Genomic DNA, 23,672 nt, shown 5'->3' on the forward strand with positions numbered 1-23,672 from the left:
GACTTTTCATGTTGATATTGTATCCTGCAACTTTGCTGAATTTGTTCACGAGCTGTAACATTTTTTGTGTGTTTGGGATCTTTAGGGTTCTCTACATACAAGGTCAGACAGTCCCCTATTCACATTGTGCTACTGTCTATGTCTCCCTTCAATCCTCTAAACGTTTATGTCACACATTTGAGCACTCTGCTGTCAGATGCAGATATAATCGTTATATCTTCCTGGTGAACTGGCCCCTTTGTCATTATGGAACAGAAATTAAAAGAAATTAAAGACTGTGTAAGCAAAAACTCAGTTGTATGTAAGAAAACCCAATTCCCCTTGAGGAAGAGAAAGGGCTGGAGTCCTTTAAAATTAACTGCCTGTTTTTCTCTCTGTGGCTAGTGAGACTCATCTCTCCCTTTGCCAGGCATTGTGAAGACTCTGCTTCTCTAGCTGTGCAGCTCTAAGGTCACTAGACAGATAATCTCAAGTCGTAAAACATGTTGTTCCTTGAAAAGTAAGAAATAATGTAATGCATGTCTTAATTAAATAACTGTCTTTGTTTCTCGCTTCTGTAATACGCTTTGCCCCGCATAGGTCTCCCTCCACCCCATGAAATGCTTAAAAGGTAGCTTGACTCTTTGTTTGGGGCTCAGTCCTTTGAATGTTAATCCGACTGAGTCAGTGCACCTAAATAATTAAATAATTCCTCCTCGACCCCTGCGTCTGATTCCTCAATTATCCCACAGCAATTACATAGTCCTTCTTTGTGTTTTGTGACAGTTTTTGACTTTTATCCGATATAAGTAGGCCACTCCTACTCCCTTTTAGTAGAGAACATGGAATATCTCTTGCATGGAATCTTTTTCCATATTTTCAGCTTATGTGTATCCTTATATCTAAAGTATCTTGTAGATGGCATGCAATTGGATCTTTTTTTAATCGATTCAACCACACATAGTTTGGTTGGGGAGTTTAATCCATTTACATGGAAAGTAATTACTGATAGGGTAGGACTTACTATTGCCACTTTGTTAATTATGTTCTGTAAGTCTTGTAGTAATTTTGACCCTCTTTTCCTCTCTTGCTGACTTCCTTTAATATTTTGTAGTGAAATGTTTTTATTCCTTTTTCTTTTGTGTATCCCCTAGGCATTTTCTTTCTGGTTACCATAGGGATGACATAAAACATCTTATAGTTATAATAATCTATTTTAAACTGATAATTTAATTTAACCCCACACATAAATGTATTACTTTATGTCTCCCCTTTATGCTATTCCTATCACAAATTAATTTTTTGGGGGGGGATTGGAGGTGGAATAAGATGGCTGAATGGAAGCCTCCACCAATCAACCTCCCTGAAGGAACACCAAATTTAACAACTATCTACACAAAAATCACCTTTATAAGAACTAAAAATCAGCTTGGGTACCAGCTCAGCCACAGTAGGATACAGCAGCAGTCGAGCTCCTGGGGTCCCTGATTCTAGGCCTTCCTACTTGCATGGCATTTCTGGTCTTGCCCTGGGCCAAAGGGGAACCCACTGCCCTGAAGGATATGTCCTAGCCCTTGCAGCATTCACGAGCTGACTGAAGAGCCCTTGGGCCTTGAGTTAACATCAGCAATAGCCTGGCAATACTCTCCAAGGGCCTGGGGCAGTGGTGGCCAAGGGGAGAGGCTCCTCTGCTTGTGGAAAGGGGAGGGAAGAGTGGGAAGGACTTTGTCTAGTGGCTGGAGTGCCAGCTTGGCTGCAGTAGAATAGAGCACCAGGTTGATTCCTGAGGTTTCTGACTCCAGGCCCTGGCTCCTGGACAGCATCCCTAGATACACCCATGGACCAGGGGAACTCATTGTCCTGAAAGGAAGGATATAAGCCTGGCTGACTTCATCACCTGCTGACTGTAGAGCCCTAGGGCCTTTAGCAAACAAAAGTGGTAGCCAGGCAGTGGTTACAGCAGGGCCTTGAGCCAGATCCAGTGCTGTCCTAGCTTCTGGTCTGAACCAGCACAGTCCCGGGGCAGTGGCCACAAGACTGCTTGTGTCACCCCTCTCCCAGTTCCCAGCAGTTCAGCACAGACAGACTCCATTTGTTTGGGAGAAAGTAAGAGAAAACAACAAGAGTTTCTGCCTGGTAATCCTGGGAATTATCCTGGATCTTAACCAAAACCAAGTTGGTACGTCTACAAGTCTGCAAGAGTCACAGCATTGCTGGGCTTGGGGTGCCCCTAATACAGTGACGAAAAACTTACATCACAACACCCAAGTCCCTTTGAATACTTGGAAAGCTTTCCCAAGAAGGAAGGGTACAAACAAGCCCAAACTGCAAATAATACAATAAATTACTAACTCTTCAATGCCCAGACACAGACAAACATCCACAAGAATCAAGATCATCCAGGAAAACATAACCTCACCAAACAAACTAAAGGCCTCGGAAACAGAGATATGTGACCTTTCAGACAGAGAATTCAAAATAACTATTTTGAGGAAACTCAACAAAATTCAAGATGACACAGAGAAGGAATTCAGAATCCTATCAGATAAATTTGACAAGGAGATTGAAATAAGTGTTCTTACATCAAGCTTTTACATCAAGCAGAAATTCTGAAAAATTTACAAGCTGAAAAATTAAACTGACATATGAAGAATGCATCAGTCTCAAAAGTAGAATTGATGAGGCAGAAGAAAGAATTAGTGATCTTGAAGACAGGCTATTGAAAATACACAGTCAGAGGAGACATGAGACAAAAGAATAAAAAACAATGAGGCTTGCTTACAGGATCTAGAAAATAGCCTCAAAAGGGCAAAGCTAGGAGTTATTGGCCTTAAACAAGAAGTAGAGAATGAGAGAGAGGGGTAGAAAGTTTATTCAAAGGGAGAGAAACAGAGAACTTCTCAATCCTAGAGAAAGACATCTACATTCAACTACAAGAAGATTATAGAACACCAAGCAGATTTAACCCAAACAAGACTACTTCAAGGCATTTACTAATCAAACTCCTAAAGACCAAAGATAAAGAAAGGATTCTAAAGTCGGCAAGAGAACAGAAACAGATAACATACAATGGAGCTCCAATAGGTCTGGCAGCAGGCTTTTCAGTGGAAACCTTACAGGTCAAGAGAGACAGCGGCATGCCATAATTAAAGTGCTGAAGGAAAAACATTTTTACCCTAGATTATCTGGCAAAAATATCCTTCAAGCATGAAGGAGAAAGATCTTCCCAGACAAACAAAAGCTGAGGATTTTCACCAACACCAGACCTGTCCTACAAGAAATATTAAAGGGAATTCTTCAATTTGAAAGAAAAGGATGTTAATTAGCAAGAAGAAATTATCTGAAGGTACAAAACTTACTGGTAATACTAAGTACACAGAAAAACAGAATATTATAACACTGTATTACAGTGTTAAAGTACTCATATCTTATGTAGTTTATTCTTTAAGTGACGAACCAATTAAAAATAACTTCTTAAGATGTAATACAATAAGATATACATGGAATCCACAAAGAGAAATCAGGGGGATGAAGTGGAAGTGTAGAGTTTTTACTAGTTTTTGCTCGTTTTTTAATGCAATAAGTGTTAAATTGTCATCAGTTTACAATAATGGGTTATATTATTTGCAAGCCTCATGGTAACCTCAAATCAAAAAACATACAATGGATACACAAAAAAATAAAAAGAAATTAAAACATACCACAAGAGAAAATCACCGACAGGAAGGAAGGAAAGAAGAAAAGACCACAGAACAACCAGAAAACAAATAAGAAAATGGCAGGAGTAAGTCATTATTTATCAATAACACTGAATGTAAATGGACGAAACTCTCCAATCAGTTTGAGTACAATTGCTATTAGTATTTCTTTAAATGTTAGGTGGAATTCAGCAGTGAAGCCATTGGGTCCTGGGCTTTTCTTTGCTGGAAGTCTTTTTATTCTGGCTTTGATCTTATTGTTATTGGTCTGTTCAGGTTTCGGATTTCTTCATGGTTCAAACTTCACAGGTTGTATGTATTTCTTCTAGATTTTCCAATTCATTGGCATATAGTTGCACAATATGCCTTTATTGTGCCTTTAGTGAGTAGCCTTTAGTGAGCCTTTGAATTTCTGCAGTATTTGTTGTAGCCATGCCCAGATAATTTTTGTATTTTTAGTAGAGACACGGTTTCGCTATGTTGGCCAGGCTGGTCTTGAACTACTGGCCTCCAGTGATCTGCCCATCTCAGCCTATCAAAGTGCTAGAATTACAGATGTGAACCACCATGCCCAGACTCTAGTTCTTTAAAATGCACCATTGGGTTGTCAGTACGATACTAGCCATGAATCTGTTGCATATGGCTATTATTATGTGGAGTCATGTTCCTTCTATACAGTTTTTTGAGCGTTCTTATTATGAAGAGATGTTGAATTTTATCAAGTGCTTTTTCAGCATCAATCGAAATTATCATATGGGTTTTGTCCTTCATTGTGTTGATATGATGTATCACATTGGTTGATTTGCATATATTGAACCATCCTTACATCCCTGGGATAAAAAGATCATAATTATCTTTTTAGTATGTTGTAGAATTTGGTTTGCCAGTATTTAATTGAGAATTTTTATATCTATGTTCATCATACTGGCCTGTGGTTTTCTCTTTTTGGTATGTCTTAGTCTGGTTTTGTATCAGGGCAATACTAGCCTTGTAGAATAGCTTTGGACTTATTCCCTTCTCCTCTATTTTTCATACTGAAGGGAAAAATGAAATCCTTTCCTCTCAGATCTGGAACATGACAAGGATGCCCACTTTTACCACTGTTATTCAACATAGTACTGGAAGTCCTAGCTAGAGCAATCAGACACCATAAAAAAATAAAAGACATTCAAACTACAAAGGAAGAAATCAAATAATCCTTGTTTGCAGACATGATCTTATACTTGGAAAAACCTAAAGACTCAACCAAATAGGGCAGGCACAGTGACTCATGTCTGTAATCCCAGCATTTTGGGAGGCTGAGATGGGAGGATGGCTTGAGGCCTGGAGTTAGAGAGACTCCACCAAAAGGCTATTAAAAGTAATAAACAAATTCAAAATCAACAGACCAAAAACACTTGCCATTTCTATACACCAAAAGCAGACAATCTGAAAAAATAAAATAAAAAAAGTACAAAAAAAATTAAATACCTAAGAAGTAACTGAACCAAAGAAGTTAAAGATCTCTACAATGAAAACTATAAAACACTGATACAAGAAATTGAAAAGGACACAAAAATGAAAAGATATTGCATGTTCATGGACTGGAAGAGTCACTATTGTTAAAATATCCATATTACCCAAAGCAATCTACAGACTCAATGTAATCCCAATCATACCAATGACATTCTTCACAGAAATGGAAAAAAAAATCCTAAAATGTATATGGAATCACAAAAGACCCGGAATAGCCAAAGCTATCCTGAGCAAAAAGAACAAAACTGGAGGAATCATATTACCCGACTTCAAGTTATACTACAGAGCTAGAGTAACCAAATGGAACTGGCATAAAAAGACACATAGGCCAATGAAAGAGAATAGAGAACCCAGAAACAAATCCATACATCTACAGTGAACTCATTTTTTACAAAGATACCAAGAACATACATTGGGAAAAGGACAATCTCTTCAATAAATGGTTCTGGGAAAACTGGATATCCACATGCAGAAGAATGAAACTAGACTCCTATTTCTCACCATACACACACAAAAAAATCAAATCAAAATGGATTAAAGACTTAAATCTAAGACCTCACACTCTGAAACTACTAAAAGAAAACATCAGGGAAACTCTCCAGAACATTGGACTAAGCAAAGATTTCTTAATACCCCACAAGCACAGGTAACCAAAGCAAAACTGGACAAATGGGATCACATCAAATTAGAAAGCCTCTACAGAGCAAAGGGACCAATCAACAAATGGAAAGGCAACACACAGAATGGGAAAAAATATCTGCAAACAACCCACCTGACAAGGGATTAAGAATCACAATATAAAAGGTGCTCAAACAAGTCTATAAGAAAAAACCTAATAATCCAATTAAAAAATGGACACAAGACCTGAGTAGACATTTTCCAAAACAAGACATATAATTGGTAAATGGGTATATGAAAAGGTATTCAACATCAGTGATCATCAGAGGAATGCAAGTCAAAACTACAATGAGATATCACTCACATCAGTTAAAATGGCTTTTATCCAAAAGACAGGCAATAACAAATGCTGGTGAGGATGTGGAGAAAAGGAAACCCTTGTACACTATTGGTGGGAATGTAAAATAGTACAGCCACTATGGAGAACAGTTTGGAGGTTACTCAAAACACTAAAAATAGAACTACCACAGGATCCAGCAATCCCACTGCTAGATATATACCCAAAACAAAGGAAATCAATATATCAAAGAGATATCTGTGCTTCCAATGTATATTGCAGCACTGTTCACAATAGCCAAGATTTGGAAGCAACCCAAGTATCCATCAACATCAACATACAAAAATATAGTTAACATAAGATCTAGTACTTGACAGCACAACAGGATGAATATAGCCAATAATATTAAATAATTGTACTTTTAAAAAATAAGAGTATAATTGGATTGTAACACAAAGGATAAATGCATAAAGTGATGGATACCTCATTTACTCCGATGTAATTACTATGTATTATATGCCTGTATCAAAATCTCATGTACTCCTGTACCAGTCAGGGTTCTCTAGAGGAATAGAATAGGATATATACATATATTTATTTATATATATCTATGTGTGTGTGTGTATGTGTGTATATATATGTGTGTATATGTGTGTGTGTGTGTGTGTGTGTGTGTGTGTGTATGTGTGTGTGTATATAAAGGGGAGTTTATTAAGTAGTATTAACTCATACAATCACAAGGTCCCACAACAGGATGTCTGCAAGCTGAGGAGCAAGGAAGCCAGTCCAAGTCCCAAAACTGTAGAACTTGGGAGTCTGATGTTTGAGGGCAGGAAGCATCCAGCACAGGAGAAAGATGTAGGCTGTGAGGCTAGGCCAGTCTAGCCTTTTCATGTTTTCTGTCTGCTTTATATCCTGGCTGTGCCGGCAGCTGATTAGATGGTGCCTACTTAGATTGACGGTGGGTCTGCCTTTCCCAGTCCACGGATTCAAATGTTAATCTCCTTCGGCAACACCCTCATAGACATACCCCAGGATCAATACTCTGCATCCTTCAACCCAATCAAGTTGACACTCAGTATTAACCATCACATCCCCTAAATATATATACCTACTAGGATCCCACGAAAATTAAAAATTAAAAAACCAAATCAAATATTTTATATTTTTATCTATTAACATAGTTTTAGTTATTTTTATGCTTTTGTCTAATTCTATACCAGAATTTAAAGTTGTTTGCTCACCACCATTACTATATTATAGGATTCTGTTTTTGTCCACATATTTCCCTTTACCAGATAGTTTTTTCATATACTTTTATATTGCTATTTAGCATCCTTTCACTTCAGCTTCAAAGAATCTCTTTAGCATTTCTTACAAGGTAGATCTAGTGGTGATGAACTTCTTTGGCTTTTATCTGGGAAGGTCTTTATTTCTTCATTTTTGAAAGATGGTTTTGCCAGCTATAGTATTCTTGGCTGGCTGGGTGTATTTTTATTTTTAACAACACTTGCAGTGTATCACCCCCACTCCCTTTTGTACTGTAATGTTTCTGCTGACAAATCTGCTGATAATCTTATGGGAGCTCCCTTGTTATATGACAAGTCGCTTTTCTCTTTCTTCTTTCAAAATTTTCTACGACTGACTTTTGGCAATTTGATTAAAATCTTTCTCAGTGTGGGCTTCTTTACCCTTTCTTTGGTTTCATCCTACATGGAGTCCTTTGAGATTCTTGAATCTGGATGTCCATTTTCTTCCTCATATTTGGGATGTTTTGCACCACTCTTTATTCAAATAAGCTCTCTACTCCCTTTTCTCCTTTTGGGACTTCTATAATGTGTATATTGGTCCACTCAGTGGTGTGCCATAAATCCCTTAGGCTTTACTTTTCATTTTTTTTTTCTGATTTGATCAATTTAAATGAGCTGTTGAGTTTGCCGATTCTTCTGCATGATTGGGTCAGCTTTTTAATCCCTCTAGTTAATTTTTCAATTCAGTTATTTCTCAGATGCAGAATTTGTATGGTTCTTTTTTTATAGTTCTGTCTTGTTGCTGATATTCTTGTTATTGCATTTTTTCTGATTTCATTTGCTTGACTACCTCTGTTCTCTCACAGCATACTAAGCTTCTTTAAGATGATCATTTTGAATTCTTTGTCAGATAATTCATTTATCTCTGTTTCTCTAGGGTCAAATTCTGGAGATTTATTTTGTTCCATTAATTGGGCCATATTTCTGTTTCTTCATATGTCTCATTATTTTTTTGCTGGGATTTGGGGCATCTGAAAAAACAGCCACCTCTCCCAGTCTTTACGGACTGGCTTGGTACAGGAGAAGACCTTCAGCAATCAGCTCAGCTAGAGATTCTGGGGCCTCTCAAACCTTTACTGGGGATGAATCTTCTCTGGGATTGATCATGTAATGTCCCAATTAGAGAGGTCTGCCAGTTTCTTTTCAGTTGCTTGTCATCTCTCAATCCCTCTGGTGCTTGTCTGTGGCACTGCAAGTTGTCTGGCAGGGCAACAGGCTGTGGAGCTCTCGCTTGTTCTCAGCAGCCCCCAGACATCCAACATATCCTTGGTTCTCTCAGCACTCTGAGTCAGGCAAAACAGGAACCAGTCTCTTGGGCAGTCCCCTGAAAAGCCAGAATGTTAAATGCACTTTCCACTCTTCCCATTCCTGCCCAAGGGATAAGCCAAGAACCACATGCTCTCTCCTGACTGTGCTGAGCTGTCCCGACCTCCATCCGCAGCACTGCTGAGTCTCTGATGCTGCAAAAAGTCAGTTAACTCTTTCTTCTTTGAAGCCCCCAGGCATCCAAAGTATGCCAGTTCCCAGTCAGCACTGAGTCAGGAGAGACAGAAACCAGTCCATCAGGTGACCCCCTAAAATTCAGAATGGTGGACTTCCATTCTTCACTTTCTACCCAGCAGAGAGTTGGGTGTTTACTACCAATCATGCCAAGCTGTGCCACCTTCAGGGAAAGGCAGGTGAAATTAAATGGCTTTTTTTTTTTCCTACTTCAATGCAGCTGTTCTTGGCTTTGAGCTTGCCTGGGGTACTGTGACTTCTAAACTGGTTTCTGTAATTCTCATACATCCTTTTGGACTGTATATTGTTGTCAGTCAGAGTCCGTGGGGGAACAATGTCCGGGGCTTTCCACTCCACCACTGTGCTGACATCAGACATTTTATGTGGAGTGGCATAAGAGACTTATGGTGAATTGGGCACCCGTTGGTATCTGGCATCTGAAGTGGGTGCAGTCTTGCGGGAATGACTCCTTAATCCATAGGGTCTGTGCTAATTCTGGGAAGGGAATGTCACAAGGAAACTGAATTGTAGGACACCCAGCTGGTACTGAAGAATTGGTTGGTGTCAGAAGAAACCACACATACGGACACTTTTTATCTATGACAAAAATGAAAAGGCGTAAGGATGCCATCTTTAATCACAGTTACAGACTGTCTTTTCTCTAAAATTTCTTGGCACAACTTCTTTCCACATCAAACAAATGTCTGTGTTATACAGTGGGGACAAAACTTCATTTTTTAAAAATATCACTATAAAACTTTATTTTGAAATATTAATCATCTTCAGTCCACAAGCTTAGTATTAACCATAGCCAAATATCTGGCAAAGAATAGCTAAAAGGAGATGTAAGTAGTTACAAGAAAACATTAAATCACACCACATATTATTTCAACCTAATATTTTATGGTTTAAGAAACTGGGACAGGAATGGGGGGATTTCAAGCAGTACTCTGACAGTGGGCCCTGCGGTGGTTGCGTAATAAAATCTCCTGGCTGTGATACACTTTGCTGCTATAGCAGAACAAAACAAACAAAAGACATGGTTTATATTTCTTTTTCTCCTAAGTCCAGGAGAACAGTTAGGTGTTCAACAGTATCAGAAATCCAGGTTCTTGCCTTTAATTCCTCTGCCACCTCTGGACACCACTCTCATCCATAGGGTGAAAGAGAGTGCACCACATCCACTAACCTCTGTGAAGGGGAAAGAGAGGCAGCAGGACACATCCAGGAAGGTGCCTGTGTTGCATCTGCTCACATGTGGTGGCCAGCACTCACTCATGAGCCCTGCAGGGTGAAGGATGCTGGGACTTCAGGCTGTGTGGCAGCCATGCACCCACTGAAACCTACTATTGGGGGAAACCTGCAATCTGTCTCAGAAGGGCACATATTAGCCTCCAGGCTCCCTAGCAAGATGATGAACCTATCACACAGTTCTTGCTGACTACAGAAATGCACTCCAGCTCTTCTAGCTTCTATACTCTGCTAGGGTGAAGACCATGAAAACAATCACAACTGTTCTAAATGTCTTCTCCTTGAGTATCATCTTGTTCATTTTATCATAGGATAAGGACCAAATAAGACCATTTATGCAAAAGTGCTTAAAACTATACAAATGCACACTTGCTAATACAATGGAAGCTCAGGAAGAATATAAGTCAGCTTCATGACTATGCTATTTATTTCTGAGTTTAGCATTAAGACTTCCTATTTTTACCCTAAATCACAACAAATTCTGTATCACAAACTCTAATAAGTTACCTTACAGTCAGAAGAGATTTCAAAGATCCTTTAGTCTAAACTAAGGGTCAGCAAATAACGGCCTGTGTTTGTAAATAAAGTTATACTGGAACCCAGCCACGTCCGTTCATTTACATGTTGCCTACGGCTGCTTTCACCTGAAACTGCAGAGCTGAGTGGTTCTGACACTGCATGGCCCCCAAAGCCTAAAACAGTTACTATCCCTTCCTTTACAGTAAAAGTTTGCTGACTCCTGCTCTAGAGCCCTTACTTAAACAGGAAGTCTGGAGAGAGGAACTCATTTGCCCCAAAGTCCCAAAATGAGTACCAGCGCTGGGACCCAGGCCTGCCTCCAGACCACTTGAGAGAGGCTTTCCTAGCACCATGCTGTCTCCCTTGTTCTTCCTGGTCTCAACCACTTAACAACAAATTAGGAGTTCTGAAATGGAGAACCAGGTTCTTGTACATTTTTGACAGTGTCACAAGCCAGAAGCATGTAAGCCTCTCCCTTCTGACCCCATGTCACTGCTGGGCTCCTCAACTCTGGACAGCAGATAACATTTCAAAGCCAGCACATCCATCGCAGCCTCATTGGGCTGCTCCCACAGCCAGGCCACCCCAGGGAATTCCTTGCGACCGTCAGGGCACGCCCTTCTCCTGACAACCCTAGGTCAAAACTTTCACCTGCAGCTGCTTTTCTGCCTTCATCTCCACATCCAAAGGCACCAACTCTGATCAGCACTCTTTGGCAAGCTCACCTTTTCCTACCTGTCCTGACAAATCTTCCATCTGAAACTCAGGTTCTCATTTCACAGCTGACCTCCCTGACTAGAATCCCAGCTGTTTCATCGGCATCTTGCCCCCAACCCCTCCTCCTTAAACAGGTAGTCTTTGCAAAATACAACCAAGGTGTTACTCAGAATTCTTCAACATTCAGCTAAGAAATGAAGCCTCCGCTCCTTAATGGGATTTTCCCAGTTCTCACCTGTACAGCCCTCCTGTGTCAGTTCAACTGCTTCATTTTCTATCCCCCTCCCCCGATCAGGAAGAAAAAAGGGAAGTATATAAACTACAGGGTAGGCAGATGAACACCGGTTCTCTTTCCTGGCAATGTTCTAGCGCTTCTCACTTGCTAATTTGCCGAGAACTGTTTATCTCCCATAGTAAGACTTCTATCAAGAAACTCTTTAATACAAAACTCAAGCATGACAAAAATTAAAAGTACACTGTCATGTTTACTGTATTGGGAATTGAGCCAAAACACAATTTTATCAGTGCTTTCAAAAGGCACTGATTGTTGAAGCCCTAGTTATTTAATATTAAAAAAAATTGGAAAATGAAGAAAAATGGTATCACAAATTTGTCATAACTTATAAGGTAAGAGAATTCAACAAAGAATATAAACCCAGAGAAACTTGGATTCAAATTCCTTTTGGTGGCTACTAACACAAATTATTTACAAGGTTGTAACTTTACACGAGTTATTTAACTTCTCTAAGATCATCGAATATAAAATACAGTTTAATCTCATTATTCACAGTAGTTATGTTGTATAAAGTTGCCACAGTCAATTAGCAAATACTGAATTATTGCTGTTAAGGGAAACACAAGGCTAGGGTTCCCGCGAGCCTCTGATAACAACTTTTCATCAACAATGTGTGACCTTGTTTTACATGTATTTGTTTAAAGATGCCTGATTTAATACCTGCTGTTGATTCATTCACACCGAACTCTCAGCCACCAGCCCTGTAACTCATGCCTGAGCCATCTGTAACATAGGTGCTCCCTGCCTAGGGAGTGCCACAGCTTTCTTGTGCTTGGGAACACTAGCCAGTGCTTTAGCACTACACTTGGGGGCTGTGAAAAACAGTGAAATCATACGCAAGCACAAACATGTAAAAAAAGGTAGTTCTCAATAGACTGCAGTAAAGACACATGCCTCAGCTGGGAAGGAGCTCGCTGGGTTATGATGAGTGTTTGCTGCTCTGCAAGTTGTGGACGACTTTGAAGGCACTGTGAGTACTGATTTGCGGATTACAAATAAATTTTAGCAAGTAGCTGAATTTGCAAATATGGAATCCACAAATAATGAATATGAACTGTAACTACTTTTTGGGCTATTGTGAGAAGCTGCAATAGCTGTAAAGCACTCACTCCAATGCCCAGCACATGGCAGGCACCAATATCATTATCCAGGATTCTATCCTCCAAACCAAGACACGCTCTGACTAAAAACGACACAACGCATTCTGAGTAAAAAGCATTCCATTCTCTGCACACAACAGCAGTCTTGATAAAAGGACTCGTTATCTTTCAAACACTAGAACTAGAATATCTGCCATTTAGTTTACAACGTTTTTGTACAGAATATTGTACTTCCATCTGAAAGATTAGAAAGCTACATCATGGTTTTAATACACATTTATTAATATCTTGAAAAAAGTCGCACCCACAGCCCCCAAGGCCTCTCCTTAGATTCAAACTGGTCTGCGGGTTGTCCACACACTCGCCTGGTTCCCATGTCTTTGGGAGCAGCTGCACCACCCTAGCTCATGGTCCAACCATTTCTAGACAAAGCCAAGCTGAGAGCAGGCAGTCTTCCCTCACAGCAACCCCCACAGAACTCCCAAAGCAGAAACTGTGGTTCGCCTGGTTACATACAGCACCAAGACAGAACCCCAGCTAACGTGGGGTGAAGGATCAGATAAAACGAACATAAAACGACCTCCCTGCCCTGAGCAGACAGGAAAGAAAAAGGAAGTGTCCCTAGTCCGTGGACTGCATCTTGACTCACTCTGAAATAACAGGTAAAATCCTCTTGAGCTTCAGTCTTTGGCTTTTAACTCCTAGGACAAGGCTGATGAGCCCCACATGTACATCCACTCCCCAAAGGCAGACGTAAAGCCAAGTCACTCATTCCTCCCAACAGGTGATCTTAAAAAAGCAGAAGACAGACTGCAGGGCCTCCCACCGTATGGACAAGTGCCCACCAGAGGCAGGTCTGAGCGTAGGGGTGGGCCCACCTGAGGCAGGTCTGAGCGTAGGGGTGGGCCCAGCAGAGGCAGGTGTGAGCGTAGGGGTGGGCCCACCCGAGGCAGGTCTCAGCGTAGGGGTGGGCCCACCCGAGGCAGGTCTCAGCGTAGGGGTGGAACCCACCAGCCCTGGCTGAGCAAGCTGGGCTCCACATTCAGTGACGTTCAGTTTTCAAGACAGTGACTGACTCACAAAGTGAAACCCACAGCCTAACTCTAATAAGAATAGCAGCTTTTAGACATTCTAAGTCATGCCACCTTAAGCCCTAGCAAAAATCAGTAAAAGTACACCTTATCAATTAGGGTTTTAAACTCTCAGGAATAAAAATTTCAACCTATTATTAACATTTACAGGTGAAGATTATACAGAGTAATATGCTAAGGCCTGAAAGGCAGATATTTAAGCCCTCATCATTCTACCCTTCAGTGGCTTACTAAAAGCACACAGTTGAGACACCTGGAATTTACCTAGCTAATTGCTTGAGGAGTTCCACAGGCCCAAGCAAGTAGAAGAATCCACCACCGTCTTTAGTGAGCTGATCTGAGTCTGGGAGAAGATTCTAGAGCTGTGCTTTCCAAATCAGTTGGCATTCACTAAAAACACTACTGAGGACCTTAAATAGGGCTAGTCAAAATGAGTTTTTAATTATTCAAATTTCAAGTTAAAAGCATTCCATTTCAGTTACTGGAAAACTTTTAAGTATGTCTGGAAGAACTCAGATAAAGCAACCTATTTTTTCACCTGTACATTTTATAAACTCTAAATACTGATCAACTATTTCTGAAGAAAACTTGGCATACAAATTGATACGCATTAATATCTTGTGCTGGTAAACGTAAAATACACATAGATATGAGAGTATGAAAAATATGTAAAGGATCTCTAACAAATTTTATATTGATTACCTATTGATGTAATATGCTGAATATATCAAATTTTAAATATTGAATTAAAACTTTTTAATGTGGCCACCAGAAAATGTTTTGCTATGTTTCAGTGGAGGAAAGCACCACTCTGTTCCACAGGCAGGAGCTCCCCAAGCATCAGTTAAGAGGAGCCAGCTGAATCCGGAGTGCATAAGCAGTGCCCAGGATCCTCCTTCCCTTCTATAGTATCATAACTGACCCTTCCTGCTTCCTCTCAAGTAATCACCCACAGAGACTTGACTCAAGTGCTTCTGCTGACTGAGTATCTGACTCAGCTCATATGAGAGTCCAGTTAGACTAACCCTACAAATATCTGTTTACCCAAGAAAGAATCTGCATCGAGATCAGCTCCCCTAAGGCTGGAGAACTCCTGCTCCCCGCTCCAGACTCCAGAGTTCCCACCCTGACTCAATTCTGCAGCTCCCATCAGGTGCCGTAATGTGGAAACCCCACACCAGGTACACTCCTCTCAGGGGCACTGCTGAGCCCCACGTGGGCCTGGCTCCCTGCCTGGGCTGGCTCCCTGCCTGGTCGTGGGGATACAGCAGTGAGCATTCAGCCTAGGATGAAATGGTCCTCCAGAGAGGCTCGTGATGTCCAAATGCCTGTCGCACAAGTGAGAAGTGCTTGAATGCAGCTGTCCCAGGACCCTCCTGCCTGCACCACACCCCACTGTCCACATCAACTCGGGCAATGAGCACATTCCAGAGCAAGGGATACCAGAAAACCAAATCCTAAGTCAGTAAAAAGCATTAACTATTTCTATTATTTAATAACAAGACCTCCGTTTTCTTCTTTTAGTGTGTCTGTTTGCCAGAGAAAAATATTAAGGGCTGGATATGGATGATTTCATTTACTTTTCACTTTTTCATTTCATCCCAGGGGCAGGACAGCCTGGTTTGCACATACTGGCCATGGGGACTACGAGGTTTTTAGAAGTCTTCATTGGTCTTGTAAACAAGTAAGAATTCGCCGGGGTTTGAGAATTATGACTCCTTTAAAGTCGAATGCTAAATTAGCCTCCTATCAGTCTCACAACTACCTGAAACAAAAGAGGACATTTCCCAAAGGAGATGAGCCTAACTTCAGCTGTCACCTGACTCCAAGTTGCAAATCCTGCCTCCCTGTAAAGATAGGATAAATTTAGCAATTTTATCTTGAAAACATGAATACAATGGGTTGTATCTACTTGGTTATATAAAAGAGTAAGATTTCTTTCATCTTCACAATCTGTGCCTATGATGTATCCCATCCTAGCTAAGTGCTCCTTCATAATAAAATTATTTTATTTCTCTTCCTATATTGTTAAGTTTTCTTGGTTGGGAAGAGGTTTTGTTTTTAAAATAAAATGTCTGCAACCTTTCACCACTGATAAAGAAAAAGCTTCTTCGGCATTGTTAAAACAGGGAGACTCCAATCAAGGCTGTCTCAATAGAGGAGAGAGGTTTGGTTCAGCTCCCAAGAGGCAAAGACAGCTGTGAATTGCAGCCAACCGCAAAGGGGTCTCGGGATGGGAAGTGACCAAGAGAAGACATCAAGGGTGGGAGAGTCTTGCTACAGGTGGGCCAAGAACTCAGACATCAAGGCCAGGGGATGAGGAACTCAATCAGACATCAAGGGTGAGGAGGTTCTCACTGCAGGGACTTCTACTGAGGCTGGGAAGGACAAAAGCGAGGTCCTGACTAAAGCTGGGTCAGATAGTCTGTTGGCAGCTGTGTGGCCTTCCCGGTCCCTCCTGCTTTATGCCCATGTATCAGATGGTGGCACCAACCCATATCAAGAACTTATGAACAGGGGCTAAGCACCGCCTCAATAAACACTAGTGATAGCTCTATTTATCCCAATTTTACAGCTAAAAAACAAAACTGATACTTGGCTAAGTCAAGTGGCTTAACAAAAGGCAGAGATAGGGTGTAGATTCAATCAAGGCTCACCAGAAACCAAGTCCAAATCTAAACTACCCAACTGTATTTTCATGCAAATACAGTTATCTTGACTACAGTTCCATACATTCAATGACATGGTAGTGGGACTGGGGGAGAAGTCTTTAGAAGTCTTCATTAGGCTTGTGAACATCTAAGAAGCTATTGAATATAAATAAGAGAAAGGCAAATTAAAATCACATTAAGATGCAACTTTTCCCCCCATCAGATCTAAAATCTTTAAGACATGCGCATCACACCACACTGGTGAGACACATTCGCATATGCTGCTGGTTGGAATGTAAACCAGGACCGCCTCTTTCAGAGGGCAATTTGGAGACATCTATCAAAACCACAAATGCACGCATCCTTGGACAGCTCCACTTCTAGACATGTGAAATAACTATCCTGCAGGCCTGTAATAGAAAGAGACTAGAAATATCCCCCTAAAGGCATCAATAGGGGACTCGTTTTTTAAATTTGTATTTAAAATCCTGTATATCCACGTAAGGAAATGCAATTGCTGTGGACTGAATGTTTGTGTCCCCAGAACTCACATCCCCTTATGTGATGGCATGTGCAGGTGGGTATCTAAGAGGTGATCGGGGTGAGATGGGAGTCATGAGGGTGGGGCCCGCACGATGGGATGAGTGTCCTAATATGGTGGTAAGAAGCTAGAGCTCCCTCTGCCTTGAGAGGATGTAGTGTGAAGGCAGTGGCTTCTGCAAACCAGGAAGCAGCCCCTCACCAAGAACGAAGCACCCTGATTGAAAACTTCCAGCCTCCGGAACTGGAGAAATAAATGTTTGTTGTTGAAGCTGCCCAGTTTATCTTATTCTGTTACAGTGGCCTGAATGAACTAGGATGACTGTATAACATTTAACACACAAACAGAGATGAAAGAATGAGGAAGCTCTTCATGTACTGGTAAGGGCTACAACTTACTGCAAATGGGAAAAGGCAGGTGTGAAGGTGTTTACTGCAGGTTAATGTCTGCATAAGAAAACAGCTTTATTTTTAAAGAGAAATAACGGAAAACAGTAACAAAATGTTAGCCATACAAGCAGGGAGAGAAAGGCCTCTGCCTCCCCACATACCCGCCCTCCAGCAGAACATCAGGCCTTTTCTGGATTTCAGAGCAATCGTCAACACCAGCTGTTGACTTTACTCCACTTCTTTCTTCCCAGACACCAATAAAGCAAATGTCACAGAGCCTCACAGTGCCATAAAAGTGTGACTTAGTGTCATCTAAACTAAGATTCACTATTCCTTGGCTCTCCCCATCTCCAAGCATGATTTTAAAACACCTGAAACAGTCCGTGATGTCTTTTTTCTTTGCAATGTCTACAGAATATGTCTAAGCCTTTTAAATTTGTAAGTGAAAATATGTCAAAAATTCTGAGTTTTGTTTAGAAAGCCATTAGTTAAGCCTAGCCAAATCCCTATGCAATCCAGTTTAGAGGCAACTGATGAACTCTTCTACACTGTCCGTGTTAGACCCATCTAAACCATCCATGTTGAACAGATCTCTGCACTTCTTTCTCTACTATTTGCATAAAACTTTGAGGGCAGAGGTTAGAAGACGGCTCAGCAACCTTTATATTCACCATAAAAGGCCCAATGAAATAAATTTTGTCACAGAAATTTAATATCATTTAGTATCACACAGCCTTAAAATGGATTTTTTCCAGCTAGCAGTACTGAAACGGGAAGCACTCCATGAGACACATATTATGAAGGGAACTCACGGTACAGAAAAATGTGAACAGTGAGACAGCAAATCTTTGTTTCTGAACACACACTTATGTATCTGCATAAATGTTTCATGGACAGATATACAAAAGAGCTTAACAATGTTTCCCATGAGAAACTTCGAAGAAGACCTGACAATCTCAAGAAATATTTTACCATATGCATTAGCAGTTTTTCTTCAAGTAACATTAGATTCATTAAAACTTGCGTCTTTCTGTTGAAGGATTGCAATGAATGATTCTCCTTATAAACCTCGCGGTTATATGTTAATACAAAATAGATGTGTATTTATGACCAAAAAAAAGGGCCCATAGCCTAAAAAGATTCTCAGAGAAGTTTATTTTCTAAAATGTTAAAATTATTTTAGTAATAGTTAAGAGTCCCATAAATCTAAGTAATTTTGAATGCTTCACATTTCAAATTTATTGGAACCTAATATTATCTACTTTTTCACGTAAAAAAAAAAAAAAAGGTGTGTAACCTGATGTTCAAGAAAGGCAACAGGACAGATATGACTGCAAACTGAATGCCTTTCTAGAATCAAGCAGAATGTGCTCTCAACCTGCACGTTTAACATCACACTGACTGACAGATTTGGAGGGTAGGACAAAAGACTAAGAATGAAACAGAATTGAGAACTTCTAACATGACAGTGAATTTAACAGATTCATTAAATCCTATGTGCATATTAATTCCTACTTCTCTCAACTTTAAAATTTTGTAGGCAGAAGTTTTATGACTTTTCATGAATTTCAAAATTTAATTCTAATTTAATTTTAATTTAATTCTAACGTCTTAATTCTAAGTTAGCTTTGCAATAAAGATCAGTCCTCTTGAAGAAATTAACTAAATTTAGAATAAGACTAATCTGTCGTAATTAACACAAATTTTCTCTATTTTTATGTAGCAATGTTTTTCAACACAAACTTTGGATACCCTTAATAAAGTAACATAAAAACCACAGTCAAAATTCACAACTAGCACATAACTGGGAAAACCTTGGGTACAGTGATGGCTTTTTCAATATAATACCAAAGGCACATCCATGAAAGAAATAATTCATAGTGAAGCTTCATTAAAATTAAAAACTTCTGCTCTGAAAAAGACACTATCAAGAGAATGTGAAGCCACAGATTGGGAGAAAATCTTTATAAAACACATACATATAAAGGACTAGTATCCAAAACATACAAAGAACTCTTCAAACTCAACAATGAGAAATCAAACCACCTAATTAAAAAATGCGGCGAAAGATCTAAACAGACCCCTCACCAAAAAAAGGACACAGATGACAAGTATGCGTCTGAAAAGATGCTCATGTCATTTATCATGAGGGAATCGCAATTCAAGACAGAGAAACCACCACACACCTACTAGGATGGACAAAATCTAGATACTGACAGCACCAAATGCTGACAAGGAGGTGGAGCAAAAGGAAATCTCTTTCATTGCCCATGGGAGTGCAAACCGGTGCAGCCACTTTGGAAGACAGTTTGGCGGTTTCTTATAAAACTAAACACTCTCACCATGCAATCCAGCAATCAGGCTCCTAGGTATTTACCCAAGTAAGTTGGAAACTTACATTCACACAAAAACCTGCACCTGATGTTTACAGCAGGTCTATGAATAAACTGATGTTTATTCATAATTGCCAAAACGCGAAAGCAACCAACATGCCCTCCAGAGTGTGAAGGGATAAACTGTGGTACACCCAAACAGTGGAATACTATTCAGTGCTAAAAAGAAATGAGCTACAAGCCATGAAAAGAAATGCAAGAACCTTAAATGCATCTTTCTAAGTGAGAGAAACCTACCTGAAAAAGCTACACACTGTGAATGCAACCAAATGACATTCTGGAAAACTATGGGGACAGTACAAAGATCAATGTTTGCCAGGGGTTCCGGGGAGGGAGGGTGCACAGAGGGTCTCTAGGGCAGCAAAACTCCTGTGACACTACAATGGTGGGCACACGTCAGTACACATTTGTCCAAACCATAGAATGCACAACGAGTGAGCCCTCCCAGGTGAGGACCATGAGCCCGTGTAGGTCCACAGATTGTAATAAACTCACCACTCTGTGGGGAGTGATGATAGTGGGGGGCTGGGGATCCATGAGAACTCTCTGTACTTTCTCCTCAAATTTGCTGGGCACCTAAAACTGGATACCTGAAAAATAAAGTCTATTAAAGTTTTTTCCCCCCAAAACCAACACACACTTTAGATGTATAGATAACAGGCCAGGTGCGGTGGCTCACGCCTGTAATCCCAGCACTTTAGAAGGCCAAGGAGGGCAGATCACCTGAGGTCGTGAGTTCGAGACCAGCCTGACCAACATGGACAACTCTGTCTCTACTAAAAATACAAAATTAGCCAGGCGTGGTGACACATGCTTGTAATCCCAGCTACTCAAGAGGCTGAGGCAGGAGAATCACTTGAACCCGGGAGGTTGCAGTGAGCTGAGATCACGCCTTTGCACCCCACCCTGGGCGACAAGAGCAAAACTTCATCTCAAAAAAAAAAGTATAGATGACAATTGTGTAAAGAGAAAATCAGAAAAGGAGCTTTAACGAAGGCACTGCCAGCGACTGAATCTAGCTGGAGGATACGAGGAAGAATCTCCTATTCTTCTACTTTTCCGCATGTTAGAAATTTTTCAAAATAAGAACTTAAGGCCAGGCGTGGTGACTCACGCCTGTGATCCTAGTACTTTGGGAGGCTGAGGCCGGCGGATCACTTGAGCCCAGGAGTTCCAGATCCACCTGGACAACATAGCAAGACCCCATTTCCACAAAAACGGTTTTTAAAAATTAGCCAGGTGAGGTGGTGCGCACTGGTAGTCCCAGCTACTACAGACGCTGAGGGAGGAGAATCGCTTGAGCCCAAGCAGGTTGAGGCCGCAGTGAGCCGAGATTGCGCCACTGCACTCCAGCCTAGTAAACGGGGCAAGACCCTGTCTCAAAAAATAAAAACTTAAGAAAAAAAAGTGGGTTTCAGGATTCATTAGGAAAAATGGGAGAACACAGGAAGACTCAGTTTAAAATTCTCAAGGCTCTATCCAGAAACAATAATATGGCTCATCTTTGACCAACCTTAGTTATTTGTAGCTTCTGCAGTTAACTCTGTAGCCACATATAAATTATCATCATTACATTCAAGAAGAGAGCTGTTTAGAGGAACTATAACATTCTGAAATTAAAAAAAAAAAAAGGTACGTAAGCACTAATTCTACCTCAAAGAAATTTCTCAGACAAGTTCTGATAGTAACCATATTTAAGCGCTTAACATAATCGGCTCCATTTTCCATGAGTTAGGAATGGAATTTAACGTTCATAGGAAATGTCTATCAAGAAGAAACAACTCCAGACCCTAAGAGAAACTCTTCTGCTCAGAAACTATTTCCAAGTCCTCGGAAGAAAGGTACAAATCCTTAGCTTCCATTCGGCCTTAACAGCATCAGGAGGAAGTTGCCACACGTTTAACAGAAACAGATATTTTATGATCCAGAAAGCTGGATTTCTGACCTAAATTTCATTGTACATGAAAAAGAGCACTGCAATGGAAAAAGGGAGGCGGGGGGAGGGGGTGGGGGAGGGCACGTCTAAGGCACACAGGGCCCACCTGGGAGCCCTTTCAATTACAAAATTCTAGACATACCAAACATATCTCTACACTCGTCAGGTAAAGGCCTTTCAGTTTTCAGTACAAAGGACTTCTGCCGGCTTCCTTCAGAAAAATCAAGGATTTAAGAAAATACTTGTTATGCAAACAAACATTTAGCCCACTTAACATTGAGCTATGGTCGTCCAAAGCTGCTTAGTGTCCGCGAGGAGGCCGTCCGGATGCGCGATGATTCAGGCCTTCTCCGCCAGCTCCACCCGGGACGCGAGCACCCGGCGTGGACCTCTGCGTCCCGGGCCCACGACGCCCGCGACGCGGGGTGCGCGCCCTGCGTCCCCGCTCTCCTGGGACCGCGCCCCGAGTAACACGTGTAGGGGGCACTGGGCCCCCTGCAAGCGGCGAGAACGCCGGCAGCCCTGGCCAGTTAAGCGGGGAGTGGGTCCACGCGGACCACAGCGGCAACTCAGCCCAGGACCAGCCTCGGGTCAAGTTCTCCGACTCCGCACTCGGGCACCTAGCGGGCCGCGCCCCGGGGCTACGCGGCCCCAACCTCACCTGCCCGCCCAAACTGTGCCCCCAACTACCCGCACCTCCACCTGCGCGCCGCCCACCCTCGCCCTCCACCTGCGCGCCCCCGGCCTACTAGCACTCTCCACCTGCGCACCCCCTCACCTGCGCCTGGGCGGCGGCGGCGGCCGGTGGCGGCCCCCCACGCAGGCCGTCCTCCTCCTCGGGGGGCTCGTCCAGCAGCACCCGGCCCCGGCCCAGCTTCCACATGGTCAGGCGGGCTCCGGCGTCCCTCCGTCCGTGCGTCGGGCTGTGGGTCCGCGTCCCTCCGGGCCGCCGGACGCTCTGCCTGCGGCTCCTGCGGGACGCGGGCCCAGTGGGCCGGGCGGGGCTAGGCGGGGGCGGGGCACCCCAGAACTAGGCCCGCCCCCTCCCCACCAGGCCCGCCCCAAACCCTCCCCAGGACCCGGCCCGCCCCCAAACCATCCCCAGAACCAGGCCCGCTCCAAGCCCTCCTCAGGACCAGGCCCGCCCCAAACCCTTCCGAAGACCAGACCCGCCCCCAAACCTTCCCCAGGACCAGACCCACCCCCAAATTCGACGGGGCTCCGAATCCCATCCCCCACAGAAAGGTCAACTCCGGCCCCCTCCTCCCAGTGTGGTCCCCGCCACCGCCCCGGCGAGACCCTCGCCCCTCACTGTTCTACTGAACGACGTCCTCACCCCAGGCTACCCCGTCACCTGGTCCCCCCACCTTGACCCCCACCCACCCGCCCCTAGCTGCTTCCTCACCCGGAAACGCCCCCATCCTGAGCCCCCACCAAGCCCCTAGCCCTGCCCTATCCTCGGTTCCCTGGGTCCTCCTCTACACCCGAGCCCCCACCCGGCCCCCGCAAATTCTCCTCTCCCGGTTCTCTCCTTCTCCCCCGCCGACCCCCACTTACTCCCGGGCTGCCCCCTCCCCCTACCCGCTCCCCGACCCTGGCCGGAGGGCGTGGCCACGTCCTCGGGTCACCAAGGCAACGGCGGGGAGGCGCAGTGCGCATGCGCGCCGCTGTCGCTCAGGCCGCGGCAAGGCTGAGGGGAAGGTGGAGGGCGCACGGTCCGCGGGTACCCCAGCGCTTCAGGGCATCCCTCGGATCTTGGGCTCCGGGCCTCCGGGGCATCCGGGACTCGTCCCTTCCGGCGCCCGAGGTCGCGGGATAGTGGGGGCGCCGGG

The 23,672-nt window shown here is 42.7% G+C and overlaps 1 protein-coding gene across 6 annotated transcripts in view; it reads right to left on the bottom strand.

The window, feature by feature from the left end:
* Nucleotides 1-23,439, bottom strand: part of TDRP (testis development related protein) — a 53,770-nt gene extending 30,331 nt beyond the window's left edge. Inside the window, exons 1-3 of one of the 6 annotated variants that reach the window (XM_063709010.1) lie at nucleotides 22,619-22,661; nucleotides 21,983-22,051; nucleotides 20,400-20,494 (exon numbers count right to left, since the gene is read on the bottom strand). In XM_063709010.1, the coding sequence (XP_063565080.1) occupies nucleotides 20,400-20,441 (42 nt within the window). In that variant the 5' untranslated portion in view covers nucleotides 20,442-20,494; nucleotides 21,983-22,051; nucleotides 22,619-22,661. The other 5 variants (XM_055348016.2, XM_031013647.3, XM_055348015.2 and 2 more) reach the window with 5 other exon arrangements.
* Nucleotides 23,440-23,672: the final 233 nt, after the last annotated feature.

The sequence above is a fragment of the Gorilla gorilla genome, chromosome 7, assembly GCF_029281585.2.
Source record: "Gorilla gorilla gorilla isolate KB3781 chromosome 7, NHGRI_mGorGor1-v2.1_pri, whole genome shotgun sequence".
NCBI classification, from domain to species: domain Eukaryota; kingdom Metazoa; phylum Chordata; class Mammalia; order Primates; family Hominidae; genus Gorilla; species Gorilla gorilla.